The 20,795-nt window shown below is 39.3% G+C and overlaps 1 protein-coding gene across 1 annotated transcript; it reads left to right on the top strand.

Moving 5' to 3' along the window:
* The first annotated feature begins 879 nt into the window (after positions 1 to 879).
* Positions 880 to 18,959, top strand: qser1 (glutamine and serine rich 1). Its single transcript, XM_059506014.1, has 13 exons — positions 880 to 1,296; positions 3,471 to 3,574; positions 3,658 to 3,813; positions 4,604 to 8,086; positions 8,294 to 8,550; positions 10,148 to 10,264; positions 10,370 to 10,503; positions 11,288 to 11,508; positions 13,670 to 13,807; positions 13,893 to 13,990; positions 16,412 to 16,558; positions 16,710 to 16,805; positions 17,946 to 18,959. The coding sequence occupies exons 1-13, from the start codon at positions 1,211 to 1,213 to the stop codon at positions 18,084 to 18,086; spliced, it is 5,178 nt and encodes a 1,725-aa protein (XP_059361997.1). The 5' UTR covers positions 880 to 1,210; the 3' UTR covers positions 18,087 to 18,959.
* The last annotated feature ends 1,836 nt before the right edge of the window (positions 18,960 to 20,795 follow it).

Here is a 20,795-nt window from a genome sequence, read left to right as displayed (position 1 = left end):
TAAAAATACAGCTTTGCTATTACAGAAAGATTACATTTTGCAATATATTCAGATCTAAAATAGTTACTTTAAACTTGTAATAATTACTGTTTTTCATCAAGTAAATAATGAGCATAAGACTCTTTAGCCACACTTAAAAATATGAATGTCAATTTATTACACAAATTTTCAAACATTTATTTTACAGGAGATATAGCACAAGTGTACTTTTCAAGCATGACAAAGATGTTTAGTTTTGAAATGACTAGATGATGTACTTAACCAGGTACAGTCAAAAATATTGTGACTGTTCGTGGTTGTCTGTGGTTCTCTGACATTGTCAGATTGTAGACCACTTCAATATTGAACAAAAATTGTGGACCACATCAAACCATCAGTCATCAGTCTCAGAAAATAAATAAAAAACAATCATATTATTGTTTATACCCTACTCTCATAAGCTTGTTTATGTATCCTGTGAATATAGATGTATCATGTAAAACTAAATGCCGCATTATAAAGTTTTTACTGTACTTGCCAAACCGCATGAAACCCACTGTATTAGAAACCCTGTCTGAACTTGAAGGAAACTGTCTTAAAAGTTAGTTCTGAGACACAAATATAAAATTAATTTGATATTTTATTAGCGAATTCAATAGCATTAAGATGTTTGCTTGCATGTCTTAGGTTCACAGTTCTCTATATCTCAGAAGAATAAGAAAGTTAATGTATTGGCCAAGAAATAGTAACCTGTATAAGAACGATTGGAGAAGTCTTTCATAATAATAACGGTTTATGATTGCAATGTAAAGGTGTATTTTGGGTTGAGATTATGGAGAGGGATTGTATTAATTTTAGTAACAGTCTCTACAGCGATGCATGCTGCGCGCGCGCGCGCATGTTTGTGTGAGGAGAGAGAGAAAGCAAACGAGTAAGAGACAGAGGAGGGGGGAGAAAAGCAAAAAAACTTTTGCACATCTAAAGTTTGTCGGAAGTGAATGTTAGGAAGAAAACGCCAATATGGGGACTTGAGGCAGCAGCGCTTCTGTCTCTGTGTGATTCTGTTTGGGGGCCACGAGCAGCGATTCTCGCCCTCCGCTTAAACCACGGCACAAATCATCCGTCAGGAGCACCGCAGGACACACGGCGTTTGAGGAATATGTGATTTTCTCACGCTCGGTTGAATGTGTAGCTGTATCGGGGGACGCGCGTCATTCCCGATCCAAGGCGGATGATGGAGAGGAATTACCCGAGCCCCAGCTTCACAGAGACGGGCAGCGCGGCGGCGCAGAGCGCGGGCTGGGCCTACAAACCCAGGTACGAGAGGGCGGGTCGCCTCCCGAAGAAAACTCCGGTGATGGAGGCCTAGCGAAAAACACACACATTCACACACACACCTAAAAGTGTCAAGACGCATGCAAAGCTAGTTTTAAAGGAGTTAATGCGTTTATAGCTGCAGTCTGTCGCGTAGTTACACACCGTGATGATGTTTGCTCATCTACTCAAATCACTGATCATCTTTAAAACCGCACTGCACTTAAACATTAATGCATTCTTATTCATTTAGGTGTATGTGTTGCCTATGAATCATCCAAAAGTGCTGGATAAGGACTGTGTCAGCTTGTTGGCGCATATATAAACTTGTTCAGCAGTCAGAGTGTCTTTGCAGACATCGAGGAGGTTTGTAAACAATTGATCGATCAGTGTTGCAGAAGGGCCACGTGTCTGCAACTTTACACAAAGTGTCTCATTTAGTTCAGTCTTTCACTGGTTTTCCATAAAGGTCCACACTTGTGGCATTAGTGCATCGTGTTTAAATGCATAAATTGCCAAATTTTTGATCATGCAACGATGTCAAATGTAGTATTTTAGAATTATTTTATTCAGTAGAGCATATTAACATTGCATTTAAGTGCGAAAGCTTTTAAGACAGTGCATGTGTCTGATTGTGGACAGGTAACAGACTTCTGGTAGACACGTTATAACTGACCCACTTGCAAGCCATGGATAGCTGGGCAACATTATTTTTGGAAATTCCCATGAAGTGTGCACTGCATAAGGCCATTCACAAGTCCTAATAATGCACATTGTGATAATCTGTATTTTTCATGCCTGAATCTTTCTAATAAGTCATAACACATAACATGACACTGCAGCCTGGAAACTATTAAAAGATTAAAATGTAGTGTATTGTATCTATTGTTGTGATTATGATGTCTTATTAGCTGTGTTATAATGCATTAGGAATGCATTTATAATGCAGCTCGTTATGTTATATAAGCCTGCTAGTATTGTGTGTTTTAAGCACCAGGTGGTTTGCCGGTCCGAACAAGGGATGGTTAGTTTATTACACTGTATTAGTATGCAAATAATTGCACAGGTAGTTCTGTTCACTCATTTGCAAAAATCAGAGTTCCCATATTTTAGCTTAGGGTTTTTTGGATGCTTTGGTTGAAATTTACATTGACACCAAATTGAAGAAATCAGTTGTGTTAATTTACTTTTATAGCCAGGGAGCAGGAATGAGAATTTGTAATGCACCATAAGAATATATAGGTGTATATATATATATATATATATATATATAAGAAGGAATAGACAAAGAATTTATAACACAGTAACAAATGGACACACATTTAAGTTCCAGTAGGTTGAGGTTCATTAGGTTGTTCAGCATTCATAGTGGGACTTTGAGTCTGTTTTGTACCGGTAGTTGCATTTAGGCTGGGTTTTTTATTTTATTTTATTTTTTATTAAAATGATCACTGTCACTTAAAGTTTAATAATTTGCTGGCTGTGCTACTAACTGAAATAGAGGATATTCTGATGGATAAGCTGATGGATATTCACTCTGTTAGTTTATACAATACGCATCCACACTGAAACCATCAAAAACAGCCAGGAAACAAACCCAAAGGAATCTCCCCAGCTGTGACATTTACTTGCACAGATGTTTATTTGGAAAAAATATATAGTGCAGACTTCCTCTATTTAGCAGGAGATGTGGCATTGCTAAAATCATAACAGACAAACTAACCAACTAAAATAGTTTCCATATGTTTCCTCTGACATCTGTCTATTGTCTTTGTAGTTCATTTTTCTCATTGGCTGTGAAGTATAGCCTACATATTACATCAAAAGTGTTGATATGTTATGACAGAAAACTTGTATAAATATGCACATAAAACTAACCAATCTATGCAACTATTACTAGCCTATTACATACACTACTACTACCAAACAAGTCTGCATCACAGGGAACTTGTGTAATATCTGCTGTTATGTCTGAAATAGGTTGTTTTTGTTATACGAAATACTTTAGAGTTATGCAAATGTGTAGCGTAAAAACCTCTAGAATGATATGTGCGAAGATACTGTATAAAAATTGAATCCTTATTGAATGTTAAGGATCTTTGCGTGAGCTCAAGTTTGTGTTGGATTTTTAACAGTACAAAAAATATAATCTAAAGGTGGCTTTTTTTGCTTTATAGTTCTAGTTATGGTTCTACACAGTTGGACTCTGAGCTCCTCCAACGGCAGACCTTTGCCTCTAGTCACCAGCCTACGTTTACCACCACCACCCACCATCCCACAGGTGAGCAACAGGTTCAGGCTAGAACGAGGTATAGCTACTGCTTAAAGTCACTGACAGTCTGTTGTCTGATATCTCTCTGCTAGGAGTGTTTGACTCAAATCAGCACAGCACAGCCAGTAGCAACACTACTGAATCATCGGTCATGAATTTCCTCTCTGGTATTGAATCTAGAAGCCTTCAGGCTGGACCTGCTGGCTCGACTCTTCTCCCTTCATTTAGAAGTCCATCCTGGCAAACTGGTAAATATACATTAGGTCTCTTATTTAGAGAAACCACTGATGTTTTTGCTGCACCATCTTATCAGCGATAATTGGACTCACAGTTTCTCAGTTGCCAGTCATGAACTAGATAGTTGGGGTTATATGAAATAAACTAGCTGATGGAAGGGAAAAAAAATGAAATCTGGTTTTGTTTTCCCTATATTCCATGTATTAATAGATCATCATTTAGAACTTGATGAACATTTTCCACCCTCCTTTATTTTTTAAGGCTCTTTCATAAACTCCTTCATCGCATGTGAAATTAATAAGCAGATTGCTGCATTTTCACGTAGGTTGCAGTTTTTTTTCATCCTTTAATAAACTTTGCATTACAGCGTGACAAGTTCACAAAACCATTCTGGCTGAAATGCATCACTAAAACTGTTATAGTCTGATAGAAAGAATCGGGTCTGTTATTTTCTCTAACTCTTTGCATTAGATCTTCTGGTGTTTAATAATGATATCATCAATCCTGTGTTCTCCTTTTCATCTCACTGTAATTCTGCATGTTTCCAAACACTGAAACAGCTGAATGAATAGGTACAGAATGAGACATTTTTGGAGCTTTAGAATTTCAATAGATGAATTGTTTGGACTACGGAAAGTTATGGTTTAAATGGCACAATTAACTCTTCCTCATTATATGAGCCCCTTAATTGTTGTGGCATCAGAAAGTGGCATTTTAATGCAATAGAAAATTGGTTTAGAGATGACGTGCAATTTAAATTTCACTTGCAGTATGTCAAACTTTAATTTTTTTCTGCTATAGGTGCAAACTCTTCAACAGAACTTTATCTCACCGGAGCCCTGCATCCTTCAGGAACGTTCCCGACGCCTTCTGCGCTCACATCCTACCAGCACCCTAGTGCCTTTCCTAGCAGAAGTTTCACCACTACATCAGCATCTGCAGTTCAGGACAGCACTTTCAGCTCTTCAAATGGTCTGCTATCCCCTAATGACCCTCTGCTGCAGCTCAAATCCTCCCAGTACACTGTGCCAACTGCACTTGCTTTTGGTGGTACGTCTCTAGGGGCTGGCTTGCCACCCCAGTCCTCCACCTATCGCTCAGCACAAGAGTCAGCCCCTCACCTCCTCCAGCCTCAGTTCAGCCTGCTGTCCGCATCCTTGGGCAGCTCCCAGCAAGCCCCTCAGCCTTACGGTGGCCCGATTTTCTCAGGCTCCATTGAACGAGCACTTCAGCGTGAATGTAGTGTGATCAAGCACCACCAGCGGCCTTCTAGCACCCAGCCAGTTCAGGAGCAGCTGGCTAGTGGTGCTCAGCACTCCTTACAGGGTTACCTGCATGACGAGAGTGATGTTTCATATCAACAGGACCCTTCCCCGCACACACCCTTACCCTGCAGTCCTGTGGGCGACCCTTCGCCCCTAAACAGCACCACACAACAGAAGACAGCTTCTCAAGCAGCACTGCAGCAAACTCAGGCCTACGTTTCTTCGGCCCCCTCCCCTGGGTTTTGCAGCTCATCTGGAGTAAAGGTTAAAGACGGTTCTTCCAAAATAGTTCAACATCCCAGTGAGAACACAGACACTCAAGCCCAGGCAAGCTCTCCAGGCATGCAGCCGCAGACCTACTCCTCCCCAGCCCAGAAACAAAGCTCAGTGATCGCTAGCCAGTCACAACCGTACACATCCACACAGCTTCCAGGCCTGGTCTCCGTTAGTGCCTCGCACTCTTATATCACATGTCAAAGCCTGTTGAGCAACCTCAGCCAAACACGAGCCCTCTCGTCTAGCTTGCCTGAGAAGCTTCCTTCAATTTACAAGACTTTCCCATCATTTGCTAGTCAATCTGAAGCTGAGACATCTGTGAGCCAGTCTCCTATTTATTCCTCGAGTCAGCCACAGGATTTGCCGCCTGCAGGTAACAGGGAAGGGTATGAGACACAGGTGCAAACTCTTTGCATGGGAAGTCCTTCTCAAAGTTATTCTACCAGCCACTCTCAGGGCCTGCCAACCATTAGTTTCTATACCCAGGGGCTGGTATCTGCAAGCATACCTTCGCAGAACTATGTGTCAAGTCAATCCCTAACCCCCATCCCTTCTTTCTCACCCAGTCGTGCCAGAAGTTTATCATCCACTAACCCAGGACAGGACTATATCTTAATGCAGTCTCCTCCTGGTTTCAAGACAGACAGTCCTCTTTTGCAGCAGAAGTACTTGTCATCTGTCCAGTCATCAAGCTCCTCCCCTGCCACTCACACCCAAGCCTTACCAAACAGCCAGCCCTCCGTTGAGTTAAAACCACATCAACAAGATGAACGAATGTTTCTTTCCTCAAAAGAGGGCTCTGGAGAGCTTCCTCTTGAGGATGTGCAGGCGTTACAGAAAGGCTCTATGTTGACCTCCTCTCAGACCCTTTCAGCCAATGAAGTCGGAGCACAGAACAGCACAAAAAATGATGTTTATGTAGTTTCGAAAATGGAAGACAGGCACAACACCCAAAGTGTAATTCGTAGTAACTCTAGAACAGAGGAGCAGATCCTTACACATTTGGAAACCTCAAAGGAGCTCACTACCAGTGCCAATACTCCCTCCGACGCCAAGAGTAACCCTTTGTTGATGCACTCCACCCATGCACCCCTGAGTGCCGACCAGCTGAAACAGCATACTCTACTTCTGAAAGGCTCCAGTTCTCAGCAGCAGAACCTTCAGGGTCAGATTATCAGAGTTCAACCGACAGATCCCAGACACCTGTCTGAGGACCAAACACAGTTCATTAGAGTTCCCAGTGCCCAATTTCTCCTTGATCCCGCTCACATGATTGTTCTGCAACAGCCTGTACTCACCTCAGGCCAGAATCAGACCAAGCAGACTATGTACATGCAGTCCGTACCAGTCCAGTATCTCCAAATGAACAGCGACACTGTTAATTTGACAGTTAATGGGCGTCAAAACCAGCAAGTTGTCTCTCACCAAGTGCCCAACTCAACAGAGTCCACTAAACAGGACCCAACACAAAAAGACAACTTCAACCAGTTAAATCCTCATGACGCAAAGCAGAACTTTACTCTCAATTCTGTATGCTTTCCTGACTCGATGCTGTTGGCAGATGAGAGGAACATCCTGTCAAATGTGGATGACATCCTTGCTGCTACCGCAGCCGCCTGTGGTGTCACACCACAGGACTTTGTCAAATCCACATCATCTGATGCCAACTTGTCATTGGTAGCCAACCCTGTAGTTTCCAAGTGCAATTTTCAATCAGCTGAGAACAGACTCGATAGTTTCCCATCTCAGCATATGATAATCACTAATTCGCAAGCCATGACTATAATTGGTGCTCAAACGACATACTCCAAAGATGACACCGAGGGACACCAAGTGTTTATGCTCTCAAACTCTAATAACCAACCTGAGATGAGAAACAACTCTGCACAAGAAATATCTGACAAAGTAGCAAACATTAATGAGAAAAATAATGTCTCACCCAAAGGACATTTTGTAAACTCTAGCCATGGCTCTGTTTTGAATGCTAATGGACTTGTTATTAGTAATACAACCTCCTCTGACTTTCAGTTGTCTGGCCAGGAGCAAAGTCAGCCAGGACATCAAAATACTGAAAAGACATCAAATGATATAAGCCAGCCGAAGGGATTGAACAGCCTTAAAACCGATGATTGTCCAAGTGGACATCCTACAGATGGCCTTCCAAAAAAACGACCCAGATCAAAGGGTTCCTCAAAGCAATCTGTTGAAGATGAAAATGGTCAACCCAAATCTCAGAAGAAAAGCACACAAGTTAAGCGTCAGAATTCACGCGCCAGTGAGGCAAGTTCAACTTCCACCTCAGAGGTCTCAAATGAAAGCTACCAGCAGCAGGAGAGAATGCGTCAGAAGTTACGAGAGGTTGAAGAAAAACAGCCAGAGGTTAAAACCGGATTCTTGGGCTCCTTCCTGGACTTTCTTAAATCTGGATCCAGACAAAACCTATCATCTCCACCCATACGGTCACCCAATCGCACTAGAAAGCCTTCAGCCTCCAAGAGACCTCCTAATCCATTACTTATTCCTTTTAAACCTCCCCCTCCTTCAACCCCATTGATATCTCCAGATCCTCAAAGTGTCATTTCTACAAAACGACTTGATGAAGAGCTCCAGAGGAACCTGGAAACACTGCCGTCATTTTCCTCCGATGAAGACGATTCAGTGGGGAAAAACCAAGATCTTCAAAAGAGCATCACCTCTGCACTGTCATCTTTAGACGAGCCCTCAGATAAAAAGCAGAAGTTAGGTATGGAAGCTCCCTTTATGTAGACCTTTTCTTTAATGATTCATAATGAACATGTCTAAATCATAATATTATAATATGTAGAAAAGCTTCAAGAACTGTAAAAACTGGTAAAGGCATGTTGCTTAATATTTGATTTTGTAAATCAATGAAATTTTGGTCTTATGATAACCCTAGTTCGTCTTCTCCTGTTTCAACATAAAACTTCAGGTGACAATACAAAGCAACTTCAGACCTCCAGCACACAGCCTACTGATGCCAAGCCACAGGACCAACAGACGGTTGTACAGAAGATGTCTGCGGAGGAGTTACTAAAGGATGTGCCTCCAGACAAGCTAGCTGTTCAACTGAACTCCGTTGCTATCGAGGGCCTGATGGATGAGGAGCTGTCAGATAGTGGAGGGGAGGGCATGTACCGGGAGCGTGACGAGTTTGTCGTTAGGAATGAGGATATTGAAAGGCTAGAGGTATGCTGGGACTTTTATTAACCTGTTTAAGGCAACATTTCAAGTCAACAACATGCATTTTTAAACAATTCTGATATGGAACAACCACTTGGATGATCCTGTCTAATTAAATATGCCATCTAGTTACGCTTTTTAGCATGCATATATGACTAGCACATTGATTGTTTATTAGTACTTATAAAGCACATATTAATGCCTTGTTCTGCATAGCCATATTTTAGATGCCTTAATCATACCTTATATGTAAGGGATAACCCCCGACAAGGTGATCAGGAGCGGAGGGGTCTTGTGTCACCCTGAAGTAGGGGTGCACGATAAATATTGGCCGATAATTAATGTGCATCTCGTCAGTAAAGCCGGTTCTCTAATCAGCGGTAAATTCCATCTGGTACGTGATTTCACATAGAGCAGCTGTTACTACACAGAGCCGTTGTTAACTGACAAGCTGCGCAAATCCACGTTTTTTATCAGCATTATCGGCTGACGAGATGCGCATTAATTATCGGCCGATATTTATCGTGCACCCCTACCCTGAGGGAGGTATTCTGCAATAACAACCGGCTGGATGTACATTATCCCACTTATTAGACGGCTACTTGCCACATAAGTAAATAATTAGACAGAAAATATTAATTTGAGTTGAAATATCTGAACCAAAGCTTCCACGAAGACAGCAGTTGCGAGCAAGAGGCAAGTTCAAACTACATGGTAATTTAAGGGGAAACAGTGTAGGCAAACCACGTATTACACAACATTTCACCACATACATATTTAAGGAAATAAAAGATTTAAGACAAAAATGTTTTAAAATCTTACCAGTTTGTTAGTCATCTTATTATCCATTACAGCGTACAAAAAAATTCTAGCAAAATGGCAGGGCTTGCATTTGTATGAAACGAGAGCGAGTCCGCGATACCAGGATGACACAGTTAAATAATTGTACACCATTTTGAATCGAGTTTTAATATTTTATTAGCTAAACAAACGCAAAGCTTCCACCAAGAAAAAATAGGGATAACAGGGATAACATACCTCGGAATATCACGGCTGACCAAACAGAATCAAGTATTCCACAGAGCCGTGTAATAACTCAACTTTACAACTACCTTATTGACTATTAATGAACAGCAAATTAGGCATTTATTGAGGCAAGAGTTGTAGTCAATAGTGAATTGGTCCCCAAAATAAAGTGTCACCCATAATTCATAAAATGGATTCATGTTGAGTCTCAATTGTTGAAATTACATTATGTGACCATGGATCATGGTTATGTGATCATTTTTTGCTGAGCAGGTATTGACGTTTTTCACCTCCTGTCAGTTATACGAGACATAGGGCAGACTGTCTGTCTGTGTTTAAATAAACCCTTTGTCTCTTTAAACTAGTGCTGTCAAACGATTGATCGTGATATGCATCCAAAATAAAAGTCTTTGTTTACATAATATATCTGTGTACTGTGTACATTATGTATTTATAAATACACACACATGCAGTGTATATTTTGAAAATATTACTTTTATTTTGGATGCCATTAATTGCGCTTAATCGTTTTACAGCACTGGTTTAAACCTTTGATGTGTTGTGTTTTTGTGTGTAGATCACATTGAAGGCAGGGGTCGAACCACCAGCCATCTGGAAGGTGCAGAAAGCCCTGCTACAGAAGTTCGTACCGGAGCTCAGGGACAGGAAACGAGTCTTCTTTGCCACCAACAGTGTAAGTGCCAATACATAACAGCAGTTAATGTGACATCATAGTGTGTTTCCAATGGATATCTTAAAACGCCATGAACAACAGGCAGTGTCTTATTCTCTTTTACAGTATTTGGGGTACTTTGGTGATGCTAAGTCCATGTACAGGAGAGTACATGTCAAATTTCTTGACACTGTCAACAAGCGGGAGTATGTTCGAGTCTGCAGCAGGAAACCACGATGCAAGCCCATGCATTCAGTGAGGTACAGACCGTATGTGTCTTACTATATTAGTATCAGTTTAGCTAATGAAGAAAATGCTTGTACTTGCAGTAAAATGTCATTACCAATATGGCTTAAAGTCACCCTGAGATGAAAATCCACCTCATCTGTTTTCTAAATGTGCATTACAGATCTTACTTTCAATAGTTCAGCCATGCACTTTCATTTTTAACATTTCTAGTCCTTGTAATGTGTAATGAAAATGTAATTACTGGATCTGAGAAAACGTCAGACTTCTCTCTGGTGATATATGCAGGTTTTTTCCAATCATTTAGTCACTTAAGCTCCTCCCCTGCAAGAACGCATTCAGTGCGTTCACACGCACTCTCTTAATGTGATTATAATGAGACTTTGACAGTTTTGCGATTAAACTTTACCTGATGTAAACGCAATACTTCAATCTAAATAATGCGCTCAAGTTCATAATCGCAGCAACATACTGATATGAGGTGGTGTTCACCTAAATGTATAACTGAACCACATGCAGATGAGTTTTTGCTATTCTTTACTAAAATGTCAAGCTGAGCCACAGCCCTCTATTGTGCAATCCCACCCAGCCAAATATTTTTCCATGGAACATCAATCTCCTGCCAGTGTGTTTAAATTTTCAACATCCAACTGATCCCACACATTACTCTGCTCCAAACAGCTAGCACGAACTTCGCAGTATTTCACTTTCCATCAGAACCGCTCCCTTGTTGACTACACTATTGATGATCTACATATTATACTCCATAACGTTCATTTATTTATTTGTTGTTCCCAGAGGATCTCAGGCCAAAGCTCTTCTGGCCCAACGATTCACTGCGGCGTCTGTGTCGGACTCTCCCACGCAGAAAACAACACAACAGAGAGCTCTGTCGAAACCCAGACACAAGCAGCCCAAAGCCAAGGCTGAACCGCCGCCTAAAAAGAGAAAGAAATGGAAAGAGGAGTTCACGACATCTCCCTCCGACTCCTCACCGGAGGCTGTGAGCGAGGATGACGGTGAGACACGTGACAGCAGTGGAAATATGACCTTGTTGTGTTGAAATGTGCATCTGTGAACATCGGTGATGGGGAAAAGTGATCCAGTTAGTTCACTAAACGATTGACTGATGTGAAGCACATAAACTCCACAGACTAAGGACAGCTGCTGGATAAAGCTGCGTAAATGCAACAAGAACAAAGCAAAAATATGTTTTGCAAAGTGTGATCTAAAATGTCAATAAATATCATTAAATATCAATTACAATATGTCTAGTTAATGTTATAGCACTAGTTTTGTGTACCAAGTGTGTACTAAGAATTTTATGAAATGCATATAGAAAATTCAACTATTTTAAAATAACCATACGTTTAGTTCTAGCATCAAACCAAAACTCAAATGTATTTTCTTTTATTATTATTTTTTAAATGCTACTTTGTGCATCTTCAAATTAGAATTATTTTGAATATTTCAGGTAGGGATGCACCGAAATGAAAATTCTTGGCCGAAACCGAAAAAGAGAAAACCAAGGCCGAAAACCGAAACCGAAACACCGAAAGAAATTATCCCAATTATTAGTACCATTGCATTTATTGCTATGACCGTGTACTAACTTTACTAAAATTAAAACATTGCAATTGCATAAATTAATATTAAAGTTTCAAAGATAATTACAATTACATAAATTATAAAAAAACATAAAAATGCATAATTACAAATTATGCAAATATTTATTAAGCACATTGCAACAATGCACAGTATAAAATAAAATTCAAACTAAAATTTAATCCCACTCATCTGTATATTAAATAATAATGTACAGGCCTACTGGCCTGCAGAAAGGTTGTAAAATTAACTGTTCTCTCATAAAAAGTGCATTTAGGTGAAGAGCATTTGAAATTTTTCTCTGTAGTACTAGAAAGTGCATTACTTCTCCAGTAGACAAGACTGTTATCACTTCTGGGGATGGGGACTTCAGACAGATAACCATCTAGCTGTTGAGCAGTTGAGCTTGTCATCTGCCTGACATTTGAGAAATATTTGAGAAAGTGTATTTAAATAGGGCCAGGGCATAAATAAACATTTTTATCAAATTAAAGCAGAAATCTAGCAAAAAATCTAGCAGAAATATGGCTACAATCTGATATTATGCATGTATATGTATATGTGTGTGTATTATATATGCAGAGACGAGTCTTTTTTTTTTTGCGCTCTGATCTCAGTCTCCTGCGCTTGGCGCTTCTCCGTCTCCACGCGGGTTCTCCGCATCCAGCGCGGCCTGGAGCATTTCTCGTGTGCTCTGCCATATTTCCGCGTCCAAGTAATGGTCTTTATAACGCGGATCAAGCACATTCGCGATGAAGTGCGGAGGATCCGAAAAGATCTCAGTGAGACGTGTGCTAACAGACTCTATAAGACTGTACTTTTCTTTGTTTTCACTTCGTGGTCCGTCTCAATCTCTTTGTTAGGAGACGCTTTAGTGCTGCGAATAAAGGAATAAGAATAGAGAGAATGTTCTCTATTAAGACCCACTGGTGTGAAGTGAATGACGCGGGGAGCTCGTGGTCTGCGCTATGCAGGTGCACGTGCAGGTCGCGGTTTCTGTTTGCGTCATCATAACATTTCGGCCGTGTTGTTTCGGTAATAAAAGTGTTTCGGCCGAAAACCGAAAATGCACTTTTTGGCCATTTTCGGCCGAAAATTTTCGGTGGCCGAATATTCGGTGCATCCCTAATTTCAGGCTGTAGTGGCTAATATTTTCTTATTCCATATTTTCGAATGTCTATCTGGTTCAGGGTTATCGTTAGCTAAAACTATTAAAGCATTTTTATTGAAAGTTTAGAAGTTTTATACACACACACACACACACACACATATATATATATATATATATATATATATATATATGTATTAGATGAAAAATGTAGTTGACGCACGAATTAAAAGAAAAAGAAAGATAAATATAAATAAATTCAACCTAAATAATAATTGACAAAAACTAATAAAGACTAAAGCACATAACAAAATGACTAAATAAGTAACTAAAAATGAAAACTGAAAGTGCAATCGTATATAAATAATACTGAATAACACTTTTCTGGTTGCACCATCATTTCTCATGAGTGTGTTGCTATTGTTCTACACCCATCCTTTGTCCTATCCCATAAATCCTTATCTTAGAGTTTACGCCTCCGGTTCCATTCGCCTCACGTTTCCTGAACACCAGAACGATGAAGGAGACCTTTAAGAGCTTCGTAGAGCTTCTGATCAGCTTAGCCCTGGACACGGACGTCATGAACTCACTAGAGCGAGAGAACGGTGAGATGTCTGATATGTAACAGGAGTGTTAATGAGTGGCTGGTGGTGAAGCTGACCTGTGTGTCTGCTCTGCTCCTGTGTTCAGACGAGCTGCTGCTGCCTCACATGAAGAGGGTGGATGGAATGATCACAGACAACAGGCGCAGGCTGCTGCCCAAACTGCGCATGGGTCAGATCTTCAAAGTGAGTCATGAGTCACCATTTTCCATTTCGCCATCAGTGTATCACAGTCCTGCTTCTGTCCACAATAATAATCACATTTAACACGCTGACTAATAGCTCAGTCAGAATAAAACTTTTTTGGTTTCTCTTTTGTATTGTTCAGGTTGAATTAAAGGAAAATATTAACGTAACCTCAGTCCATCCAAGATTTTCAGAATTTTAGCATTCCATCACTTGTTCACCAATGGATGCTCTGCAGTGAATGGGTGCCGTCAGAATAAGAGTCAAAACAGCTGATAAAAGCATCACAATAATCCACAAGTAATCCACAGCACTCCAGTCCATCAGTTAATGTCTAGTGAAGCAAAAACTGTTTGTAAGAAACAAATACATCAAGACGTTTTAACTTAAAACCGTTGCTTTCTCCTTAAATATTGTCCTCAATCCATAATGCTATGTTCTCCAGGTCGTACTTTTTTCAGAAGCAACAGTTCAAAGTTAAAATGATGGATTTGTCTCATACAAACATACAGCTTTTCATTTCACAAGACTGTTAATTGATAGACTGGAATCTTGTGGATTATTGAGGTGTTTTGATCAGCTGTGAGGACTCTCATTCTGACGGCACCCATTCACTGCAGAGCATCCATTGGTAAGTAAATGATGCAATGCAAAACATCTCCAAATCTGATGAAGAAACAAACTCTTCTGCTTCTTGTATGGCCTGAGAGGGAGTACATTTTCAGCAGATTTTCGTTTTTAGGTAAACCAACTAGCTGACTAGTAATTAAGACCAACACGCTGTTGGTTTTGAAAATATGTACTTTTAAATCATTACTAGAAATTCGAAAACGTCAAATACACACTCAGTTCTGCTAGTTAGTTAATCATTTTCTCTGACACAACCAGTGAAAGAAAGCATGCACACACATTTTGTTAAAAATACATTTGATGCACAAACATTTTTGTAGGCTTACATAGAACAGGGGTGTGATTCTTCCGGAAAAATCTGGAAATCCGGCTTTTCCGACCTGAAAATGATGCTCTCGTAAATTATGCAAAAATAAAAAAAGTGCGGGGGTTGGGGAGGGGTTCTTTGAAGTTCAAAGTTTACGCGCACCATTATGAATGCGCCCACACCCAACCATCTACTCACGTGAACAGCTTCAGTTGACTGACGAAGGCCGTGAACACGGGTGATTCATGTAAGCAAATCCAATATATTGTCTTTCATTTTTATATGCAGGTCTAGTAAAATTTAACCAATCTATTGATCACTTTTGTCATGCTTCCATAACATTAATGTTAAATGATTCTGGGCTAACTTAGCAAAGTAACGCCATGTTGGTTATTGCTTACTTCTACATAGAAAGTTTAGCAGCTTCTACAAGGCTCGAAATTGCCAACATTTTTGTCGCATATTCTCCTGAAATTTAATCTGTGCGACCTAAAAATATATTTGGGAGTAACGTTATATGCGCGGAGCATATGAGCATATCTGTCCACTAATGACTCGTCCGATTTGCGAACTAGTGACTCCTTTGAACCGATTCACTTTAATGAATGCTTAAATCTGATCTGGGTCGAGTTTCCCGGTAACGATGTATCTTCGCTCTGAAGAGCGCTCTCAACATGCAAGGTTATAAACGAACGCCACAATTCCACGGGCCTTTCCCAAAAACTTTACTTGACATGAACGCGTTCTACGTGCTACTAAAGAGTCGCTGTCCATTCGCGAAATTCGTGCTGAAATATAACCTATGGAATCGTATTCTGAACGTTCAACCTAATAATCGTCTTCTGTTGTGGATTAGCAATCATAGAAGTCTATAATAAAGCACTGACAAAATGGCTGAACAAAAACACAAGAAAAGAAACCTTTCAAAAATATAGAAGGAAATAAAGATGTTATTTTTAATAGATGTAAAGGACACCATAGAAATGAGGACAAGAAATACCCAATAAATGGCTAGTTTTCGTGCACTTCAGCAGCAAATCATTGACAGATTTTTTGGAATTCATCCCTATTTTGCCCAGTCTTAGAAGCATATGTACCACATTACTCCATTTATGATTTGTTTTTTGTTCAATCATTTAATTTAGATGTGTATTTAATTTTTTCTTCACTTTTTAATTTATTAATTTATAAATTCATTTAAACAAAAAACAAGTACAATATTTTTAATTTATTATTATACTATATAAATTATGTCACTGTAGGTGTGTGTGGTTGGGGGGGGCAGGTTGGGGCTGTCGCCGCGTCATGGTAAGTGCACCGTAAAGCTTCCTGCTTTTTTGTTCTTTGCCAATCACACCTATGATAGAAATGTGTACTGTACATTCAAACTTGATGAAGACAAGACTGATGAAGATCTGTGCATGTAAACATAGTCACTGTTGATTTCAGGATGTGTTTTTAATGCATGTTATTTTGTCCGTCAGAATGCATTAGACAGCTTCCCTGAGCTGTCCGTGGTGACCGAGCTGAAAACAGACTGCGAGACTCCCGTTTTCAAAGTGAGGTTAAGTGGGAGGGCTTACAACAGGAAAACCATGAAGCCCTCGAAATCGCCCTGCAAACTTCCCCTGGTGAGTACTGCAGTGTTTCTAATAACAGATATCCTGATATCAGCTAGTTCAATTGTTTGACCACTAGGAGGTATACCATACCGGTTTTTAGGTCGCTGTACTCTAGATATACAGTTGAAGTCTTTATTTATTCATTTTCCACTCTTATCAGGAATACACAGTGGATCAGCAGAAAACAAAGTGGTTTTCCCTGTATCACTCTCTACAACACTACAAATACCACACATATCTGATGTGTATGGAGGAGGTGAGGCATTAGTGTGTGTGTGTGTGTGTGTGTGTGTGTGTGTGTGTGTGTGTGTGTGTGTGTGTGTGTGTGTGTGTGTGTGTGTGTGTGTGTGTGTGTGTGTGTGTGTGTGTGTGTGTGTGAGCTTTTGGATGGATAACCAATCTACTAGTCCTTGAAGACAAGCTCTAGGAATCTTTGAAAGCATCTTGTTTTGACTAGCATTGCTCATATCAGTGTCAGCTCTGACGTGTCTGGTTTTATCCTCAGTGGTAAAATCCTCCACCTCACGCTGTGTGCGTAATCAAAATAAGACCCGAGCGTTTGCCTAGTGTGTGAAATAATGACTTGAAGCACTCCCTGAGATTTTAAGTTAATATTTCACACAAAAAAAACACATTTGCATATTCACTGTTGACTTATGTTTAATGGTCCAACAATTAACAGATTAAATGTATTTTATTTGATTATTTCTTAATTCTTTCATATTATTTTGCAATTAGTTTGTCATGTGAACATTTCATCTCATATTGCTTCTGCTGAAAACAACGAAACAAAAGACCTCTTTCAGGGTCTTCATTAGTTTGATTATTACTTGGTTTTAACTGTAATAAAGTAAAAAAAAAAAAAAGTAAAGACAAATATAGTACTGGTTTTAATTACAGTTGTACTGCAAATAAAAAAATAGTACAAAATTATAACACTTGAGCTGTTATCATTGTTAAATTCTTAAAAAACTTTTATTTTTGCCGAATGTTGGTGAAATTCTTCTGGAAATTATTTAAATATAAGTGAACCAAGCCCAACACTTATATACAATTATATACTATTCTTATTCAATTAGTTTTTGATTTGATAATCGCACTAAAGTTTATTGCATTTTCTGTTTCATTTCAATTAATTCTGCTGCCCAATTTATTTATTTGTAATTTTACATTTGAATGAATTATAAGCCTTTCATCAACTAACGCCCCCTGCAGTTCCTTCACATCCAGCTGTGGTGCTCATATGGGAGATTCGGGTTTGAATCTGATTGCTACTATCGAATAACAAACGCAGGACACCCTAGAAAGTGACATTTCTCTCATTAGAAAATGTAAAAATGTTTGTGTTTACAGTGCGGTTGTACTATGTTTCGTCAGTGTGTTTCTCTCTCATCAGATTCGGTTGTTGAAGTCGCGAGGTAAAGATCTGGGGCAGGAGGAGACGGTTCAGACATGCATGGGCAACAGGACATGGGTCGAGGGCCTGTTCGATCGCTTCGGGGAGCTTCTGACACAGGTGCAGCAGGCCTGCCTTTGAACAGAAGCCTAGATTCTGCTGATAGATAAGCATATATGAGAATGAGCATTCATAAACCTGATGAACCTGCACTGTTGAGGACAGACTTCAGTACGAAGAGACTGTGAGGGTTTTAACAAATGGAAATAAATAGACCAAACGGCTGCCTTTTTCTGTCATGCACAGAGACAGTGGACTGTGGTTTTACATGAAACCCGCTTTAGCTTTTAGTTGAGTGTTGTCTGTACCCAATCAAGGTCTGCGTTCTTTCCTCTTATCAATAAGGACCAGGATTGATCTGTTATGTGATACACGTGTCTTGCTGAGAACCAGAACCTCTGGTTTAAGAGAATAATATCAGTCTGTGATTATGGTTTGGAGGGCTAGGTGATTATAAGAATAAAATTACACATTGATATACATGTAAAACATCTGAATGCCAAATTTATATAGGATATGTTTTGTTTGTCAGAGGAATCTCATGATGTAATATAGAACACTTAGCCGATGTGCTTTTCAAACTCTGTTGGTTAAAACAGAGTTGGTGCAATTCTAATACCGCTTTTGTGATATTATGTTGTAATAAAAAGCATTTTTTTCCTGGGGTAAAAATCTCTTTATACTCTTGTCTCTCTTTTTTTTTTTTTTTTTGCTCAAAACATTTATTTTATCTCACAGATAGATGTATTTTTCACAGAAGGAAATATTGTGCTCATATGTCATATGCACATCGTGTACAACATAAAAGAAGTTCCTCATTTGGTGACTGTGCGAGTTCAGAACGAATACTGTGCCGACAGCATTGGATTCGTTTTCCGCTTTTCAGGTGTAGCCGTGTTACACACTACTGTGTTTTTGCTGACATGTGAAAATAAATTTCCTATTAAATGAGAACTTTGAGTGAGTACTTCATTTATGAATGATCATCGTCTGGTGGCTGAAAACTGGTTTCATTTTAAAGCTCTTTACATTTGTTCAGTACATTTTCATAGCAGTTTTGTCACATAATGGTTTATAAAATGAATACGATCCCTTTTCTCATTAGTGTGCGTTACATCATTACACATTTAGGTGGCGACGTGAGTGAGTGAGTCATTAAAGGGGTCATATGTTGGTGCTAAAAATAACATTATTTGGTGTAATGCAATGTGTTTAAGCGGTTTAAGGTTAAAAAACAGAACATGGTCGCGACAAGACAAAACCAATAAAACCCATTACAAACAAGGCATTTGTTGCATCCAGTGGGGACATATTTACTGATTATAATGACTTATACTGTCTTTTTACAAGTTGCGTTGTGTATTGCATTTGTGATTGGAGAAACGACAAACAAGCGCTACTCTACACTGCTCAAACTCACGTTTCAATCATTGGTGGCACATTCTTTAAATATGTAAACGTACTTACTGGCTGTGAGTCAGAAGCACCAGACTGTTCTTGCAAAGTTTGAAGCGCCCCACTTTATGGAAACAGCCTTTGTGCCACAGAAGGGGCATTATGCAAATCTTCCCACATCGTGATGTAGAGATGTGGGATCGTTTAAACAAGCCATTTTAGCGGATGTGGTTGACTGTTAACTTTTATAAAGAATATCTCTTTGGATTTGAGACTTTAGTGTTTGCAACTTTACAGATCTTCATTATGCACCAAGAACTTGTAGCACTCCAAAGATAAAAGAAAAATGAAAATCGAATCATATGACCCCTTGAAATGTTCACTGGTTTGTTCACACATGAAGAAAGGTGCTTAATGAAACATTTAGTCATTGAATCATTTACTAAACCGATTTTGTTCATAAATGTGTATCATTCTTGAAAGAACCACTGTTAGTGTGTCTGGCTGCTCTTCTGCTTTCATTTAAAATCAAACTGATTTCATTGCGGGACCAAAAAAGGGGGAAAAGGTTACTCACAGAATTGTATCTAAAATGTTAGTAATAACTTATTTATTAACTGTTGTATAGGTCTATAAGCAGTTATTGGACAATTGGTTTGCGACACAGCAATGCATTGGGGAAAATAACAGTGTTCTTGTTTAGGTGATATAAACTGCATTCACCATTTTAATGTTCAAATGGACACAGCCATTTTTATCTTGAATGTGCTTCCAGTTAATTTAACTGTTCAAAACCCATCCGTTATGCTGCTTGATATTGCAAACTAGTATTTATTATCATTTTTAATGTAATTTATTATCACAATCGTAAATGCACAGGTTTATAGTGCAAATTCAGGCTTATAAATATTACATGACTAAAATCTCTACATCTATCATTTTAATTTGAGGTCATCCAAAATCACTTGTAGTGTGCTAAAAGTTTTGAAAGCAGCTGTGTTGATTTAAATAGGAGGAGGAATCTCGGTGGCAGAGAAATTGTTTCTGCCACATGAGTCTCAAACCGGGAGTCATGTCTTTTTTGTCTTGTCTGTTGTCCTTGTTCCTCTTCCTGCAGTGATGCTGCAGATTTCTAAGTGGACAGTAAGCTGTGACCGGTGATTTATCACTTTGCATACTGACATAGCTCCACTGGGAGAGGCTGGTTGATCTTTAGCCTGCTTTTACACAGCTTTACAAGATGACGTGCATTGTCTGTGTACTCTGGGAATTTAGAGCAACCAAATCAAGAACATCATTTATAAAATCTGCAGTACTGATTTCTGATGAATATGTTAAGAAATATTGCTGACTTTTTTTTCTAGATATTTTGCCTCATTACAAAAGAGGATGGTT

Source organism: Carassius carassius, chromosome 23 (assembly GCF_963082965.1).
Source record: "Carassius carassius chromosome 23, fCarCar2.1, whole genome shotgun sequence".
NCBI classification, from domain to species: Eukaryota; Metazoa; Chordata; class Actinopteri; order Cypriniformes; family Cyprinidae; genus Carassius; species Carassius carassius.
This window is presented reverse-complemented; position numbering and strand designations above follow the sequence as displayed.

Excerpts from the sequence above, each read along its gene's own strand:
- qser1 (XM_059506014.1), top strand. The coding sequence starts at position 1,211 with ATGATGGAGAGGAATTACCCGAGCCCCAGCTTCACAGAGACGGGCAGC. Across the intron at positions 10,504-11,287 it reads AAGCCCATGCATTCAGTGAG|AGGATCTCAGGCCAAAGCTC; the intron begins GTACAGACCGTA and ends TGTTGTTCCCAG. Across the intron at positions 16,806-17,945 it reads ATCTGATGTGTATGGAGGAG|ATTCGGTTGTTGAAGTCGCG; the intron begins GTGAGGCATTAG and ends CTCTCTCATCAG.